The sequence below is a fragment of the Eriocheir sinensis genome, chromosome 4, assembly GCF_024679095.1.
Source record: "Eriocheir sinensis breed Jianghai 21 chromosome 4, ASM2467909v1, whole genome shotgun sequence".
In the NCBI taxonomy this organism is placed as follows: Eukaryota; Metazoa; Arthropoda; class Malacostraca; order Decapoda; family Varunidae; genus Eriocheir; species Eriocheir sinensis.
Genome location: NC_066512.1, coordinates 15,657,418 through 15,676,316, shown reverse-complemented (window position 1 = coordinate 15,676,316; position 18,899 = coordinate 15,657,418). Strand labels below are relative to the sequence as shown.

Sequence of the window (18,899 nt, the reverse complement as noted above, 5' to 3'; positions counted from 1 at the left end):
ATTCTTGGGGGCGTGCCAGGGCTGGGTACCGCGTGGCCCTCATGCCTGCCGCCCGTTCCTCCTCTCCTCTCCTTTCTCTTCTTATTCCCTCTCTTCCTCTTTCTCCTTCCTATTCCTCCTCCTCTTCTTTATTTTCCTCTTACTCCTACTCTTTCTCCTCTTCGTTTTCGTCCTGCTCCTCCTTTCCCTTCTCCTCCTCCTCTTTTCCTCATATTCGTCCTTTTTTTTTTCCTTTCTTTCTCTTCCTCTCCCTCTCACTTTCTCCTATTTGTCGATGTTCCTTTTCCCCTCCTCCTCCTCCTCCTCCTCCTCCTCCTCCTCCTCCTCCAGCTAATCTAAATCACTTCCCGTCCCTTCCTACATTTAGCAGCGCGCAGACTGCACACAAAATGCAGGAAGGAAATAGCACTGGCGAGACCCGGAGACTCACGGACGGCGGGGAAGGGAAAATTTAAGGGGCGGGGCGGGGCGCGGCGGGGTGGGAAAGACGGGGCACTAACGGGACATGTTTGCATGGGTCAGGGTGTGAAGGTTCTGGTAATAGGGGAGGAGAGAATGGCTTTAAAGAGGCGAGTTAGTGTACTAGAGGAAAGATCTTTGGGCATGAAGCGTGACACGTGGTGGCTCTCGAGTGCCTAAACCCTCCCCCCTCTCCCCCTCTCTCCCTCCCTCTCCCCCTCTCTCACCCTCTCCGTCAAGCCAAGATGGAGGTGGGTCGTGGGGAGTGGAGGCCAGTCTTAGTGTAGGAAGCCTCGGGACCACACCACGCCATCACCTCCACCACCGCCATCACCACCAACACCACCACCATCTCTATCTCGCCCACCACCCTCACTACCACCTCGTCCGCACGCCAGGTACACCCTCGCCAGGTAGTAATGGGTGTATTAGCTCTCACCTCCACCCCTCATCATCATCCTCATCACCACCTTCATCACCACCCTCACCTCCATTTTAAGGTACTCCCATGCACTCATCACTCCCCTCTTCCTCTTCCTCCTCCTCCTCCTATTCACGGTGTAGCTTTTCACCTCCATTTTCACCTCCATTTTCACCTCCATCTCCACCGTCACTCATTTAGGTACTCCATTTGCTCTTCACTCACCTCCTCCCTCTCCTCCTCCTTCCCTTTCTCCTCCAGATTCTCCTCCTCCTCCTCTTCCTCCTCTTTCTCGCTCGGTCGTGTTCGTGTTTTTTTTTTCCTCTCGTAGTTTTGGTCTGCTTATTCTTGTCTTTTGTTCTTGTTTTTTTTATTATCGTTTATCATTATCGTGACTCCTGTTATTTCCATCACTTTCGACCATTATAATTTTGCCCTCCTTCCTGACTTTCCTTCCTTCCTTCCTTCCTTCCCTTCATTCATCTGTGTCACGCTATCCTCCCTGCCTCTTCCCTCACCACCACCACCACCACCACTACCATTACCACTATTACTTCCACCATGACCACTACCACCATCACCACTACCACCATCACCACTACCACCATCACCACCATCATCATCACCACTATCACCACCACCACCACCACAAGCAAGTATCGGTGTGTTGCAACCTTATTATATACACTAGTGGGTATCTGCTTTACACACACACACACACACACACACACACACACACACAAAGGGGAAAGAGCTCTCCTTATTTGGCTTCATGACCCTTGCATGACTGTAATCCCCCCTCTCCCCCTCCTCCTCCTCCTCCTGAACTCCTCTTTCCCTTTACCATGCCGCACTCTCTCTCCCTGCTTCTTCCTCTTCTTCTTCTTCTTTCTCCTCCATCTTCTCGTCTTCCTCTTCATCACCATTATCTTCTTTACCATCATCTTTTTATCTTATCTTATTATATTCATTATTTCCTCGCTCCTCCTCCTCCTCCTCTACCTCCTCCTCCTCCTCTTCCTCCTACTCCTACTCCTCTTCCTCCACCTCCTCCTCCTCCTCTTCCTCCACCTCCTCCTTCCTCCTCCTCCAACTGGCACACATGAGGCCAAGTAACAGTTTTCTCCCGCGTCTTGCAAATGAAAACACAACGGGAGTCTTTGCCTTTTGTGCCTCGAGCTGGACGGGGCCTTGATTCTGCCTCCTCCATACCCCTCTCATACGTGCCCCTGGTGTGTGTGTGTGTGTGTGTGTGTGTGTGTGTGTGTGTGTGTGCGGTTAGGGCAGAGAGGAAGGCTGAAGTTTAGAGTTTAAATAAAGAGGAAGGAGGTGGAAAGCGTTTTGCCAGTAGAGGGAAAGGAGAGTGTGTGGCAAAAGTGGAGCTGAAGAAAATAAAAGTGCGTGTGGGGGGAAAATTTTGTAAAAGAAAATAAGAAGAAGGTTGTGGATTGCGGCGCCGTTTAAATCAGGTGGTGTTGTCCTTGTGTGTGTGTGTGTGTGTGTGTGTGTGTGTGTGTGTGTGTGTGTGTGTGTGTGTGTGTGTGTTTTCGTTTGCTTGTTTGTTGGTGTTCTGGTGAAGGTGTTTTCTGTGTGTGTGTGTGTGTGTGTGTGTGTGTGTGTAAAGGGGTTGTTTAATGTTTTCCTTCCCTCCTTGCTTTATTTATTTCTTGTATGCCTTCTTTCGATTTTCTTTCATTCTTTTTCATTATTCCTCTTTTCTTTGTTTACGACCCTCCCTTCCCTCTTTCCGTTTCTTGACTCGTTTTTCTCTCCTCCTTTCCTTCATTCCCTATCTCCTTCCCTTCCCTCTAAATCAATTTTCTTTTTTCATTCATTCATTTTTTCCTCCTTCGTTTCTTCCCTCTTCTTCCCACACATTTCCTTTATTTTCCTCATTTTCCTTCATCCTTTCTCACCTTCTTGCCTCCTCTTCTTACTCTCTTTCCTCTTTCCCTTCCTGTCATCCCACCCTCTTACCGCTAACTTACTTCCTAACGTTCTTTCACAGTAATTTCAAACGGTTTCTCTTTCACCCCTCCCCTTCATGCACTCACCCTTACCTTTACCTGCCGTCCCCTCTTACCTTACCTTCCTTGTGCCCTTCGCTTACCTCTCTGCAGTGCTTGTGTTTATCTCTCTCTTTATCTCTCGTTGCTGTGCCTCGCTTATTATACACTTAACTCATTTTCCTTGCTCTATTTTTTGCTTCTTGTATTTCCATTGCCTTGTTTCCTCTACTGTGGTTTTGTAACTCTCACTTGATATTCCAGTTTTCCTTTATTTCTTCTTTTATTATTGTATACAAGCAACTTTTTTTTTTCCTCATTGTTTTTCATAGGGATGGCAACGAATAAATACTACATGGTCATATCTCTGTAGCTTTCAGTTGTCTTCCTTTCACCCTCTTTATTCTTTTTTTTCTTTTCGTTTTTGCTGTCTCTACCCTTACTTTGTTTGATTTAACCTGAGGCGAAGTTTCTTGCTTCTTATTTCCGCTCCACGCATGCACCCAGTTGTTGAAACCTTCGCTGGGCGGCTCACAAGAAGACAGGCGAGTTGTGAAAGCCGGCATCAACTCATACCTTGTTTTTCTGCTGTTGATTGTGCGGTAAAAATATTGTTTCCATCTTCTGGTTTCCTGCTTGTCTGTCCCTCCCTGACATCACCTCTTAACCCGCCCATTCATCCTTTCTGTACTCAGTCACCCTCATAGTTATTGTTTTCATTCATTCAATACCTCTCGCTCACTCACTCACTCATTCACAACACACACTCACTCAATCTCATGCCCTTCGTTGCTCATTGTATATATCCTTGTAGTTCCTATTCTGTATTTCTCCTCCTCCTCCTCCTCCTCCTCCTCCTCTCATATTATGTCTTGTCATTTTTCTTCCCCTGGTTCTTGTCAACAGCTCATGTCTTATCGCATACATTCTCTCTCTCTCTCTCTCTCTCTCTCTCTCTCTCTCTCTCTCTCTCTCTCTCTCTCTCTCTCTCTCTCTCTCTCTCTCTCTCTCTCTCTCTCTCTCTCTCTCTCTCTCTCTCTCTCTCTCTCTCTTTTCTAACAAGGTGTACTTTGTTCTTCGTCTCTCCTCCAGTTAGCAGTGTTACGGGAGGTTGCGCTTCGAGGAACACACACACACACACACACACACACACACACACACACACACACACACACACACACACACACATACATACACTCGGCTGCAAGGGACGTAATGTGACTCTTGTGGAGGATATGTGTGTGTGTGTGTGTGTGTGTGTGTGTGTGTGTGTGTGTGTGTGTGTACCAGCGCTAGACTTTACACTTAAACCCTCAAACCCCCTCCCCCCCCTCCCCCCGCAAATTACTCACCCTTACCCTTTCATCCCCACTCAACACCCTCACTTCCCCTGCACCCCAGCATCCTCCCCCTACACCCCTGCAACCCTCACCCCCCACGTCCCCCCTCACCCCACCCCCCGCCCATCACTCCTTACCCCACGCCCATCACCGCCTTCCCACATGGGTTGAGAGACACCTGTTGGGGCTCCGGTTGTCATCTTCAGCCTCGATCCTCCGCCTCGAAGTCTCGTCACTCCGCGCGTCGTCTCGCATCCGAAGTCTTGTATTGTGGAGAATCGCAGAGGCCCAGACGCCGCCGCGGGGCCTGAGGGAGACGCGTAGGTGGCTGTGGCGCCTGTGGAGGTGACGGCGCGTGGCTGTCCCAGGGGGTAGAGGAGGCTGGCGGCGGGGAGTCCAGACAGGTCATTGCTTGCTCTGCCTCCTCTACCACCACCACCACCACCTCTTCCTCCTCCATCCAGCCGCCCGTCCGCCCCTCTCGTCCCCCGCTTCGCTGCATCCATCCCGGGCTGGCTCGTCTCCTTCCCTGACCTTCTCCTTCACTGTTGTGGTGGTCTTCATCTCAGGCATTGCCTTCCCGCCTTCCCGTGGAGGCACGCAATATGCCATCACCGCCTCGCCCACTTACCAACGGGCAGTGGGAGACATGCAGCCTCAGAGTGTTCTTACTGTTTCCGCCCGGCGCCTCCTACTGCAAGAGTGGCATGCAGCGGCCGCCACTCATTACCACAAATGTGTCGTGTCGCTATGTCAGGAGAATCAGCGACTCAAGCAGGGTCGTGCAGTGAGGCAGTGACGAGCCGGGGAGCTAGTGTGGGCGGCCACGAGACGGGGGTGCGGGCTGCGGGAGTGGGCGGCGCGCACCACGTGGTGGAAAGAGGCAAGCAGCGCATGCCTGGCAGTGCAAGCAGGAGATACCCCCCTGCTTTCCCTCCCTCCCCGACTTACTCATCCCCCGCCCCGCACCCCACACACTCGCGCCCCCTCCCCCTCCCCGCCCTTGTGTCTCGTTCTACACTTTGCCAACATATACTGCGAATGTACATGGACTGGCTGAGTGAGACTTGGCGCTGGGTATTGCCTCGCCCCACCATCCCCCTCCATCACCACCATCATCACGACAACCACTACCGTCACCTTCCTCACCACCACCACCACCACTCACCAAACCCCCACCACCAGCCAGCCAACACCCAGCGGGCCTCCCCCTGTTCTGTGGCGTGCCGGGATTTGACAGACTCACGGGGAAGGAGCCGCCGATGGATAAGATGCAGCGAGGCGGCTCCTGAGGGTGTATTGATCGAGGGTGTCAGGTGGTGGTGCAGAGGCCTCCGCCCGCCGCTAATTGTGCCCTCACCCACCTGCCCACCGCGGTCCTTCTCACCCACGGCACCCAGCACCCACCGCCTGCCCACTGCCCGCCCACCCGCCCGATCTGAAACCAGCTGGCAGTCCCGTATAGCTGTTTGGCGTTCCTCGCTCTGTGTGTGTGTGTGTGTGTGTGTGTGTGTGTGTGTGTGTGTGTGTGTGTGTGTGTGTGTATTACGTCCGCATTTTCAGTCGTTGTCGTTCAGTTTTCACCATCATTACATTATCATATCGCATCTAAGTCCGTTGAAATATAAGAAAAAAGAAACAGTGTAAAGAGAGTTAACCAGTTAAGAGAGAACATTCACAAAACCAAAGTAAACACAAGCATTCATACAGTCCTAAACAACAAACACACGAACAAACCACCACCTCCTCAAGACAGACAGCCCCTTCATCCAACGAGCCCAGACTTACGTGAAATCTTAATCTGTCTATCAAGAAATGCAAATGATTACCCAGCCTCTTGCATGAAGGTAGCGGCGGCGTGTGTGTGTGTGTGTGTGTGTGTGTGTGTGTGTGTGTGTGTGTTCAGCAGTTCCCGGCCATGCGGTGTATATATGTTGCCATGGGTGAATCCTTAATGTGGTTTCACTGGATTAGCGTCAAAGCTGTTGAGAGAGAGAGAGAGAGAGAGAGAGAGAGAGAGAGAGAGAGATTACCCGACTCGAAATAAAATAAATAATAATAGAATAGTAATGACACCACAACCACCACCACCACCACCACCCATAACAACAACAACAACAACAACAATAACAACATCAACATCATCAGTAGCAATCCCCCACATGACGGCTGGTGGTGGGCGTCCTTTGTTTCCTTTCCCATAGAGACAGACAGATACAGACACTGATTCTGGGCGGAGGTGCAGGATTGTGAAGGGGCGGGGGGAGGGAGAGAGGGGTGGTTGGGTGTGTGTGGGCTTCTCCTATTGCCTTCCTTCCCTTCCTTCTGTGTGATTGCATAAGGGTGGTGGAGGGAAGCCTGCTGGGGTGGGGAGAGGTGGATGTTTATGGGGGTGGAGGTGGAGGGGGTGATCGCCTCTGTATGTGTCTGCCTGTCTGTCTGGTTTCCTTCCTTCCTGTCTGCCTGTCTGTCTGGTTTCCTTCCTTCCTTCCTTACTGTCTGTCTGTCTGTCTGTCTGGCTGGCTGGTTCGCTTGTCCTCTCCTCCCTGTCTGTATGTTTCCTGTTTGGCTTCCTTTTTTCTTTTTTTCTTTTCTTTTTTTGTATTTTTGCATGATTGTGTTTTCTGTGTGTGTGTGTGTGTGTGTGTGTGTTCTTGTTTTGTTCTTCTTTTGGTCTGTCTGTCAGTTACTCAATCATTTAGTATCATTCTCTTTGTCTTTCTATGTCTCTCTCTCTCTCTCTCTCTCTCTCTCTCTCTCTCTCTCTCTCTCTCTCTCTCTCTCTCTCTCTCTCTCTCTCTATCTATCTATCTATCTCTCGTTCCCAGTTTCTCCACACTTTCCTCGCATTTTCTCTCCCTCCCTGTTTCTCTGAGCGCCGTTTCGTATGCTAACAACAATTACTTGGGACGGAAATATATGGAAACAGGGAATAGCACCGGAGACTGAAAAAAAACGAAAAAAAAAAAAATGAAAGCGGCCAGACTCAATCATGCAAAAAAAAAAGTCAAAGTCCTCCTGATATGCCCCTTTAAGTCCCCCCTAAAGTTAGCCCTATAGATTTCCAGGTAGGCACAGGTAAAGCACTTCGTATACCACCTGTGATATATAATTTTTCTTCTCCATACCTTTTTCCATTATTTTACTCCTGCCTAATTCATCTCCGTATCGATAGGTCAAGCATGGTATACGTATTTTAAACACTACATACGGTCCACCTAACTTAACTTTTTTCTCTGTATACCTTTTCTCCCATTATTCTATTCCCATCTATCGTATCTCTGTATCGGTAGCTCAAGCATAGGATAGTGTATTTTACCCATATTGAAAGTTCCTCCTGAAGACAGTCTGGGTATGGATTTTACCACCGCTGGCCCTTGGTTGGACGATTCCACTCTGCTCGTGGATTTCTCTGCCTGACCCAGATTTCTAGGCGGTTCCGGAGACGAGAGGAGGAAGCGACAGAGGCATAGGAAGAGAATGACGAGGGGAGGTTTCAGAGGAGGAGGAAGAGAGTGACTAGGAAGAGAAACAGGAAAAGAAGAGGAAATGAAGGGAAGGAGGAGAAGTAGGATAATAAGAAGAATTAGAACAACAGCAGGAGGAGGAGGAAGAGGAGTAGCAAGAAGAAGATGATAATGTGGAGAAGGAGAAGAAAGATAAAAGGAACATGGGGAGGAGGAAAAGAAGGGAAGGAGAAGGTTAGAGTGGAGGAGTAAGGAGAACAAGAACAAGAACGCGAAGAGGAGGAGGAGGAGGAAGAAGAGAAGGAGGAAAGGAAAAGTATGGAAAGAGGAGGTAGAGATAGGCGGAGAAGAAAACCAAAACAAGAACAAGAACAGGAGGAGGAGAAGCAGGAAGAGGAAGAACAAGACCTAGAACATGAACAAAAAGAATAAAGATAACAGAAACGTAGAGAAGGGGTAAACGTCCTCTCCTAACACGACACACCCAAACAGCCACAGCCACAGCCACTGCCAACGAGAAATACCAGTGTGGCCTGTAACCTGTAATGCCGGGTGGCTGGCTGTGCGGGGGTAGGTCGGAGCTCTCGGCGGGACGGTGCGTGGGGCTGTTGGGCGACTTTGCAGTGTCATAACGGCGGTTTTTTACGCACGCGTTGGAGACTCCTTCCCACGTTATCTTGTGTGTGCGGCGGCTTCCCTTCCTTCTGACCTTGCATAATCCGTCCCTGTCCCGTGATGTCACTGCGTCATCCCCTCCATCGTCGAATTTCTTGTTTAGATGTAAATTCGAGGGCAGTCACTTTTGTGTCCCTGGTTTTAAGTGTCTTTTTTATATACAGCAAAGAAAGCAGTTCAAGGGTAAAACATAACACTTAAAACATAAAATAGAACCCCGCTATGCACTGCTTCTGTAAAGAAAATTGAATTAGAAGCCAAAAAGTTAGTCAAAGCATTATATTATCTTCGGTGTCTCTCTTTCTCTCTCTGGCGTTGTATAATCTATCCTTTAATGGTGACCTCGTGGTATTTACTATGCATTCCCCTCCAGCACTGAATACCTCTCCCTAATGTAAACAAGGGGACGGTCGCTGTTATGTCGGGCTTTAGGGAGCGTGACGCAGCATAAAACTCAGACAACTTGGTCAGGCCGTGTCATGCGTAGAATAACATAATGTGGACAACCAAATTCAGATTGGCAACCTGGGGCCCGTAGTCTTAGATGCTTTCGACTCTCATAACAAATATTACCAAAGGCTACAAAGGAGATTAGACGTGTTCTCATGAGAGTTTTTTTTTAACGTTCAAGGTGCAGAAGGCTTGTCAAAGTATCACTAGACTTATAAAACAACCCCTGGAAATAGCTAAAGCCTCTACGAAAGTCCTATCAAATTATGTGTACAAGCATATGGATCCAGATTTATAGAAGTAAGAGCAGACAGAATCAGGAGGATGTGTAAAAGTAACAAGAGTCTTTCACGGAGCTGGATGGAATATTTAACATCTGACAGAGAGAAGTGGAAAAGTTTTGGGAAAGGCTTTTGTCCTGCAGTGAGCTAATAATGGCTGTTGATGATGAAGATGATGGTGATGAAGTAGAAGCGTCGCCAAGGAAGCCTCATGTGTGTGTGTGCCGGGCGGGGAAAAGACTATTGACCTTGAAACTATGCAACGAAGATTTTCCCGTTTTGCACCACGTGTGGGTGAAGGCCTCGTTACGGGCACTCTTGGGGTCATCTTCTGAAGCATTTCGGTCCCCAAGCACACAGACTTGCCAAGGTTTTCATAGGAGTTGTCAGCATTTCATTGGGTAGTTTTGTGACCCTGGTGATGATAGTTTGATGAGGCTTCTGTACCATGAACGCGAAGAAAAGAAATACGAATGAGAAAGCGATCAATCTCATTTTCGGCCTTTGAGAAGAGATGATATGAAAGGTGGAAGCGTTTGACAATACCTACTTTGGTCCTTGAGAATACCCCTACGAGGCGGTAGTATGGAGATAGGGAACACCTCTCGTTATTCAAAAGGTCACGGTTTGATTGAACGACTCCGCTGATATGGCCAAGAATTTTCCTGATGGCCAGTAACTCGCAATCAGCTGCACAACCTCTTACTCGCTCATCCATTCATTTAAAGGGAAAAAACGTGAGAAGGCATTGGTTGTTGGCTATTGGTGGAGGGAAGAGGGAGGGGCCGAGAGGACGTGAACCGAAGGGGGGTCAAGGGGGTGGTGACAGACAGGATTTGTGGTGGTGACGTGTCTTTCCCCCACACCCAGTGACCTCCTGCTCCCCTCTGATTATCGAGATGGGGAGTTGTTTTTCTTGCCCCCGCCTTGGCTTCGCTCCCGCTTTTTCTTCGTTTTCTTCCTCCGGTACAAGAGTTCTGTGACGCTGCTCATATCGTTGATCTTAGTGCATGTTTATTTATACTTTCTTAGTGGATGATTTATTTTATTTCAACTTAGAGTTCAGTTCTATTGTTTTCCGGTAGCATTGTGTTAGATTCCTTGTTATATCGTTAGTCAGGAGGTTTTCCACCGAGTCACGTAGCCAGTAAGTAGACACACAAATGCCAATCAGTCAGTCAGGAGGTTTTAGTCAGCCATGCTTTGTAACTGTGTCAGGCTTTCAGTTTTGTGGATTAGGTGATTAATCTTTTGTATATTATCTTTATTATCAGGCAAAAGTCAGTCACATGTCATGTCAGTCGATCAGTCAAGACCCAGCATCATTAGAGAGGAAGTGTGTCAGCAGGGCGAGGGGGGACAAGGGGAAGGGGTATAGGACTGGGGCATGGATGGAGGCAGGGGCGTGGGTGTGGTCTTTACTTTTTTACCATCTAAGTAAGTCACGTATTCAGTCAGTCAAGCAATCAAGACCCAAAAACATAGGAGAGGGAATATATCAGGAGGGCGAAGATAGGGACAAGGGCGGGGGACTGGGGCATGGATGGGCGCGGGTGGGCGGTAGGGGAAGGGGAGGACGTGCGTGTGTGCGGTGCGTCCCGTCACATGTGGGCGTCATGGGCGTTGGGGCGTAATGGTGATGAAGCTGCAAAAGAAAACGCAATCAGGTTATTGAACTAAACGACGAAGCAAAGCTATTTAGGACGACCCTTATTAGCTCGGCGTCCACAGCCACACCACACCGCGTCTTGCAAACCTTTCTAACCTTTTTACTTTTTCTTGTTTTTATTCATCATCTTGTGTCACATTATTGCTGCGTCGCCATATAGTTAATCAGTAGTAGTGGTAGTAGTAGTAGGTAGTAGTAGTAGTGGTGGTAGTAGTACTAGTGGTAGTAGTAGTAGTAGTAGTAATAATAGTAATGGGTTAAAAATATATTTCCTAACCAACACTCCAGTTATTATCATTCTTTTTGTATTTATCTTGTCTAGAATGGAGTGTATAGTGTTATTATAGCAGGAAGTACCAGTAGTAGTATTAGCTCTCCCGTATCTTTGGGGGTGGGAGAATAGCGAGGGGGAGAGGGAGAGAGGGGAAAGGGGGGGAGGGGGACGTGCAGGTGTAGGGTGTCAGTGGCCCACGTAAACACACCTACACCAGGAGAACCAGTTTCGCACCCCAGGAAGCAGGACCATCACGAAGTCCCGACTCTGCAGCGCCTTCCTTTTTTAACTCTTTTGTAATATGCTTTTCACTCCACTTTAGTTGTACCCCTTTGTAACATGCTCTTTACCTCACTTCACTTATACCCCATCCCCTTCACTTCACTTCTACCTCTATTAGCACGCCCTTCACCTCACTTGTACCCTTTAGCATGCCCTTCACTTCACTTCACTTCAATTGTACCCCTTTGTAACATGCTCTCTACCTCACTTCACTTATACCCCATCCCCTTCACTTCATTTCTACCTCTATTAGCACGCCCTTCACCTCACTTGTACCCTTTATCATGCCCTTCACTTCATTTCACTTCACTTGTACCCCTTTCCAGCCATACCCTTCACTCCACTTGTACCCCTTTTACCAGGCCCTTCACCTCACATCACTTCCCTTTCTCCCTTCGTAGCATGTCTTTCCTCTCACTTCACTTCCTTCTGCTTTCGCTCCTCCATTATGTATCTTCTCATGTTTCCCTTTCTTCCTGTTCTCTCATGTTTCAGTTCACTATCTTTTTCTCTAGTCCTTCCTTCCTTCCATTTCCTTTCCCCTTCTCTTCCTTTCTTTTCTCTTTCCGCTCACTTCCCTTCCCTTTTCCGCTCCTCCATTTTGCATCTTCTCATGTTTCCCTTTCTTGCTGTTCTCTCATGTTTCATTTCACTTTCTTACTCTCCTTTCCTTTCTTCCATTTCCTCTAACCTTCTCTTCCTTTTCTTTCCCAGTCCTTCACACGGAGCCTTATCCTGCCATCTTTTCCCTCCCTCACTTCCTGAACCTGCCTTTCCCCTCACTTCACTTCCTTTCACTTCCCTTCTTTTTTTTTACCAACTTCCTTATCCTCTCTCTCTCTCTCTCTCTCTCTCTCTCTCTCTCTCTCTCTCTCTCTCTCTCTCTCTCTCTCTCTCTCTCTCTCTCTCTCTCTCTCAATTTTTGGTTATTTCGTCTTGATTTTACAGTAATTGCTTCCATGTTGTGTGTGTGTGTGTGTGTGTGACCGAGTGGTGTGTGGTGCAGTTTGGATAGTTGGCAAGGGAGAGGGTAGTGTGAAGAGTGCAGTGTGTACCTTCCATGGTCAACAGGGTAGTACAGTGTAGGGCAAGTTGGCATGATGAGGGTGGGAGGGACAGTGTGTGTAGGCTGCGTGGAGGTGGATCAGCAGGAGTGGAGTGAGTCTAGTGGTGTGTGTAGACAAGGAGGGAAAAAAGGGGGTTAGGGAAGACGTATTTACTGGCACGAACAGGTTGGCAGACAGGCAGGAAGAGGAGGAAGAGGAGGAAAAGGAAGGCGAGTTGTAACAAGGAAGGGAGGTGAAGGAAGCCAATATGTGGTCTGTTGTGGAGGTGGAGAGGTCAGGGAGTGGGATGAGGAGGCAGAGACGTCGATGGAGGTGGTGGCGGTGGTGGAGTAACGTGGAGTAAAAAAAAAAAAGAGCAGTGATGCCCCAGCGATAGGACACGGCAATGCTGTTAAAAGGCAGGGGCAGGCCATGCTGTGGAGGAGGTGGAGGGAATGGTGGTGGAGGGGCGGGGTGTCAATGTGGTATAGATGCCAACGAAGCTTTATATATTGATCGCCGTCGCCCCCACCATCACCACCACCACCGCCACCCGCTCCACTCCACTCCGTCCGCCCCTTCCTCTCCATCCCTCCACTTCTCCACCTCCCCATCCCCCCACCATCACCACCACCAATGCCGCCCGCTCCACTGCACTCCGTCCGCCCCTTCCTCTCCATCTCCCCCTTCCCCTCCTCTCCACAACCTCCAGCCGTCTCGTCCAGGCCTGCTCTTTAACCCGCATCACTACTCGGTCTGTCTTTATATTTCTCATTATTCTTGTATCTCTATCTATCTATGTTTCCTCGCTTCGTCTGTGTTGCATCATCGCTTCTTTTTCTCTTTTTTTCCTCATCCCTTTCCCTGTCTTCTTCCGGGGTTTTTTTTGTTTCCCTTCTTTATATTTCTCATTATGCTCGCATCTCTCTATCTGTCTATGTCTCCATCGCTTCTTTTTTCTCTTTCTTTCCTCATCCCTTTCTCTGTCTTCTTCCGTTTTTTTCTTGTTTCATTTCTTTATATTTCTCATCATTCTCGTATCTCTCTATCTATCTATGTCTCCTCTCTTCGTCTATGTTGCATCATCGCTTCTTTTTCTCTTTCTTTCCTCATCCCTTTCCCTGTCTTCTCCCGTTTTTGTTTGTTTCCTTTTCCTTCGGTGACGTAACATCAGTTCTTAAATTAAAAAGCAGGAAAGGACCTGTTCTCCTTACTCGATTCTTAATTTACTCCCTACTCTCTTTCCTCTCCCTTGCTCTCCTCACTTCTCTCCCCCGGTCCCCCTTCTTCCCTCCTGCCCTCCTTAACCCTTCCCTTCCCCCTTCCCCTCCTCGACCACCACCACCTCCACCCTTCCCTTCCTTCCAAACTTGGCACCTCTTCCTCTCTCGCACCGGAGCATCAGTTCACTTTAGCACACCGCCTTACAGCTCACTCACCCGTACATACATGCTTGCCTATTCCCCCCTCACTCCCTTCCTTCCCTCCTTACTGCGCTCTCTTTCTCCCTCCTCCTCCTCCTCCTCCTCCTCCTCCTCCCCCTCCTCCTCCTGCTATTGCTCCATCTCTCTCTCCCCTCTCTTCCTTCACCCAAGCATCTTTCTCCCTCACTTTTCCTGGCTTCTGCATCCGTCACCCAGTTATGATTCACCCTCACTCGTATGATTCTCTCTCTCTCTCTCTCTCTCTCTCTCTCTCTCTCTCTCTCTCTCTCTCTCTCTCTCTCTCTCTCTCTCATTTTCCTATCGTTATTGTTATTTCTCTTCATCCTGACTTTTTCTTCCTAGCCTTCGCCCTTTCTCGTGATATCGCCTCATGCATGGTTATCTTCTCCTCATCCTCATCCTCTTCCTCCTCTCCTCTCATCCTTCCCATCCTAACCCTCCTCCTATCTTGCCCTTCTGTTCCTCCTCCATTGTAATTATCACTTTCCCTCCCTCCTTCGTTATCATACATCAATTTTCTCCTTTTTCCTCCTCTCCCTTTTCCATTCCTTTCATCGCACCACCCATTACGTTGTGTGTGTGTGTGTGTGTGTGTGTGTGTGTGTGTGTGTGTGTGTGTGTGTGTGTGTGTGTGTGTCCGCAAGTGGGTGCTTGGGGGTGTTCCGGGGAGGGGAGTCACGCAGACAGTTCCAGAAAGCTCCCCTCCGCCTTCTTCCCCGGGGCCTCGCCCCGGCCCTCGCGCCCCATATGGAAGACTCCAGTGTTTTTGCAGCGCCACAGACGAGCGAACATAAACAAACAGCACATGTGCTACTGACAGGGCCGGACACGTGTGGGGGGGGAGGGTGGAAGCGGCAGGTGATGTGGAATTATTTTATTATGGGAAATCGATTATATACATTTGTAACTTCCCAATCGATGAAGTTGCAGGAAAAATGTCTGTTCCTCTGAAACTCGACGTATTTTAGTATATAGAGATTTTTTTAATGAGCTGGCACGTTATAGATTGTGGGACAAATTCGACTACTTGCGAAATTCTGAGTGTTATGCATTTATATATACATATGGAAAGGTAGATAGATAGATAGGTAGATAGTGATTGTGAGTAAAGATTAACTAGTCTCGTGTGTCGTGGGTCTGCAAGGCTGGTGTCTATTTCACCGCTCCAGAGTTTTGACACATCCGTTGCACGTCTCTGTCTCAGTCACGGAGAAAATGAACCCTTTGAAAAAGTAAAAAAAAAAAAAAAATGAGAGCAAATCAATTTCCGTCGGCTCATGATGAATTTTCAATGTTTCGTCATCCCCCGTCATGGCGGCCGAGGGCTCGTGTCCAGCGGCAGAGTTTTTCGTTAAAGTGACTTGACCTTGTTTACGGCATCCTGGTACCCAAGACTTAGCGTGACGTCATCCGCCGGCACAAGGCGCTCGGTGTGTCGTCGCCGCCCTGGGCAGCCCACGAGGTGTCACGCCTCACCAGCCGTGCTACAGCCGAGCCGAGACCCAGACCTCGCCGTGGCAGCAAATTCCAGTCGAACAGCTTTTTGATAACACTGGGAAAAACGACGTTGTGAAAAGCGTGTTGGCAGCCCTGGAAGACGGGTGTGTGGCGGGCGGGTCTGGCGGACGAGCCCTCACTCACTGGAAGGCCGCGCAGGGGGAAGCAGGAGGACCCCGCGCCCTTCCTCCTCCAGCCAGCCGTCGCCACAACCACTTTCACACATCTTCCAGTGCCGACCCTCGCACACTCGACCCCCTTCCGCCCTGCCGCCACACAATAAGGCGCGGCACACCGGCGAGAGTGGACAGCCTCCTGCAGACTCGGAACACCGCCGCGCTTTCCTGTTGGAATCGTGTGCACTCATGATAATTTTCCATACACGTATTGATGTTTAGCCTGTGACTGGGAGGGCGGCGCTGTGTCAGACTGCATATACCACAGCACCCTCAAGCAGACTGGAACCCTTCCCCTCCACACACATATACACTAGTGATTTGTGTCTGGGTTTTGTTGAATCCACAGTGCGTTGCAGTCAACTGTCACCTTGCCAGACGAGGTATTCATGAGGAAAAGAGCCCTGCCTCCCTACCCTGCCCACACACCCTTGTCACGGGCGTGAGCGAGCGCGTGGCAGTAAGGAGAGAGGCCTCGACCTTGGCCAAAGTGAACAGAATCAATAGGAGAGCGAGCTGGCGTGGTGTGCCTCCCAGACCATAGCGTGTGTTTTGACCAGTTCCTTATTGCCCATCCCTCGTGCCCACACCCCAGCCAGCAGTCGCCACCACCATGCTCCTGCACGTTGCCTCCTAGCCCCGCCCCGCCCCGCCTCGCCCCGATGTCACGTGTTCGTCTGACATGGAGTACCTTGGCCACGCACAACTTTGTGAATTAGTTGACAATTGAATTAATTACCCGGGCTCCATCTTGTAGGCCGGGAATGTACTCAGCTGTGACCCGCGCCGTGACACCCTCGCCAGCACGGTATACGGACTTGCATGGGAGACAGCGTGAGGCGGCATTACACGGCTGAGGGCGAGCTGGTGAGCCCCCCACCCTCACCCTCCCCCGCCCCGCCCCGCCCCCTACCCCATCGTGCTGCAGAACATGGTGGCCCCCACGTCCCTTGCCGCCCCTGGTAACGCTGCTGCACCGCCTGGAAACTCTGCGGCGCCACACACACACCTTGGTAACACTGGTCCCCGCGTGAGGAGGGAAGGTGATTACCGTGGCCCCCGAAGAAGGCTCTCTGACCCTTCTTTTATTATCTCTTTTGCATAATTGATCTGTAATACTTTTGATTATTTTTTGGTCCGCCATGTATCAGGAACCTTAAAAGTCAGCCGCTTCGTCACGTCCTCGGCGCCTATTGACTTTTATCTTTAAAGTTGATGGGGAGCGTTGCTTTAAGGAGTCTTGCAGCGGGGCAGACAGACGGTATCGTGCACACACACACACACACACACACAGAGGGCGATGGGAGCGCTCCGTAGTAAACAGAGAGCAAGGTCAAGGTTATCGTGACTCCCCCTCCTCCCTCCCTCCACCCCGTCATCCCTACCTTACGTCAATAATGGGCGATCCGCCATGTGGTGTAACTTCGCAACACTCCTCCTCTCAACCTTTTTTTTTTTTTTTCTTTCACTTTTCTGCTTCCCCGATTCTCACCCCTACACTTCTTCTTATCCGTGCCTGTCTACCTATTTTCCTTTTCCCACCTCTCTCTCTCTCTCTCTCTCTCTCTCTCTCTCTCTCTCTCTCTCTCTCTCTCTCTCTCTCTCTCTCTCTCTCTCTCTCTCTCTCATTTACCCCAATATTTCGTAACACCCATATTATTTTTATTTTTTATTCAGTTTATGCACAAACACGTACACGTACTAAACATGTCTATCAGGAAGTCCGCAACTCTTGTCCTGTCTCGTCTGCCCCGCCAGCCTGGTAATGTAGCGGCTGTTAAGACATTCCTTACTATTTATACCTTCCGTTTTGCCGTCATCAGTGGTGTTAGGGGCAAGTTGTGGTGCAGGAAGGCTGTGTATGTGACAGTTGTGTTCTTACAGGAATGTTTTTCTAAGTCTCGGGAACTTAGAGAAGGCTGTTTGGTATTCTATGGGCTTTTGTGTCTTTTTTTTTTTTTTTTTTTTTTTACATCTCATTTCTCGTATATATATTTTTTTTTCTTTCGTCTGCCGTTATAGGGGTTTAGTTTTTGTTCTTTAACTCATTTTCTTGTAGTTATTATTTTTTTTTCTTAGTTCGTCTGCCGTTGTCAGGGGTTTACTGTTGCTGTCATTCTTTAGTAAATTTGTGTGCACCTTTGTTTGTGTCTCTTGGAAAAACGTGGCGGCCATTTGTGTTGCAGGTTGGTCGAGAGCCTCCGAGGTAAGCTGACGTGGCTGAGCGGCGAGGCGGCCTTCGTGGAGCACCTTCAGGCCCAACTGGACGACGCCACACGGGCCCTGCACGACGCCGCCACTGACATCGCTGCGCTGGACCTCTATCACCACGACCACGCCGCCGTCCAGGATAAAATACAGGTACTTCCCGGCTCACCTGTTGCCGGCACTCCCTACACAGTTTTTGAGTGTCATTCTTAAGTACTTTGGGTGCAGGGCGAGAGGTCTTTGCCGGGGTTTGGCGATAGGTGTGTTCTAGGTGTCACGGGTGTGTGGCGCCGCGCCCGCTGACAGATGCTGGCCGGCGCCGTTGGTCCTGCCGCTGGGGGCTTAACGTAAAGGCGAGAACCCGGACCGTTGGCAGCCGGGTTATATCTGGCCCTCAGACTGACTTGGCATCCTCCCTGGCAACTGTCCTGTCCTTGGCCTCGCGTGGTGCTTGACGCCGCTGAGCCTTCATGCGAGGGTGCATCATTGTCTTGCAGGTTCCTACCTTTCCTGAGTCGCCTCTGTGTTCCCACCACTCAATTCGCCCCTCAGTGAGATGCACCAGCGCCGCGGAGGATCACGAGCCACTAAATATACCCTAAGCTGGTGCCACGTGTACCCCCAGCCCCTCCCTCCCTGTGCCTCTCATCTTTTTTCCCCCGAGTTGTGGCGCGCGTCCAGGACTCCGCCTCCTCCTGGCCAGTAACTGTTGTGAGGTCTTGTGGGGAGGACAGGTGGATTAAGCCTGCGATATGTACAGTTCAGCCTGTCATTATAACACTAGAATACTTAGAACTTTTGAGTGGAGAGTCCCCCACAACGTTAAGCAACCTCGCCTCAGCCCTGAACTGCCCTGTGACTGAAGACAACACAGCGCAATAGATATTTTTTTGCAACATGCATGTGTGAATGCTGAGAACAGTAGTACTTTCTGTGATATAACGTAGGTCGTGTTTCAGGAGTGGTATTTTTTTATTTCTTTGATCAGAGTGTTGGATTACGTGTGAACCAAACAGCCAGCGAGGCCAAGCACCTCATCAGCAAGACCAAGAGCCACTACATTACTGAAGGCCGATCCCTCCCGCAAGACGTCGCTAGTCAGGTAGTGTTTCTGTTTGTTTACCTGTGTGTTACTTGTTATATCTTGTAACATTTAGTACTTTGAACATACTCAAAACATAAAATACTTAACTCCTTGAACTT

The 18,899-nt window shown here is 49.5% G+C and overlaps 1 protein-coding gene across 1 annotated transcript in view; it reads left to right on the top strand.

The window, feature by feature from the left end:
• Positions 1 to 18,899, top strand: part of LOC126982254 (muscle-specific protein 300 kDa-like) — a 267,239-nt gene that overhangs the window by 160,301 nt on the left and 88,039 nt on the right. Inside the window, 2 exon segments of the mRNA XM_050834206.1 lie at positions 17,675 to 17,849; positions 18,685 to 18,798. Coding sequence (XP_050690163.1) covers positions 17,675 to 17,849; positions 18,685 to 18,798 — 289 coding nt within the window.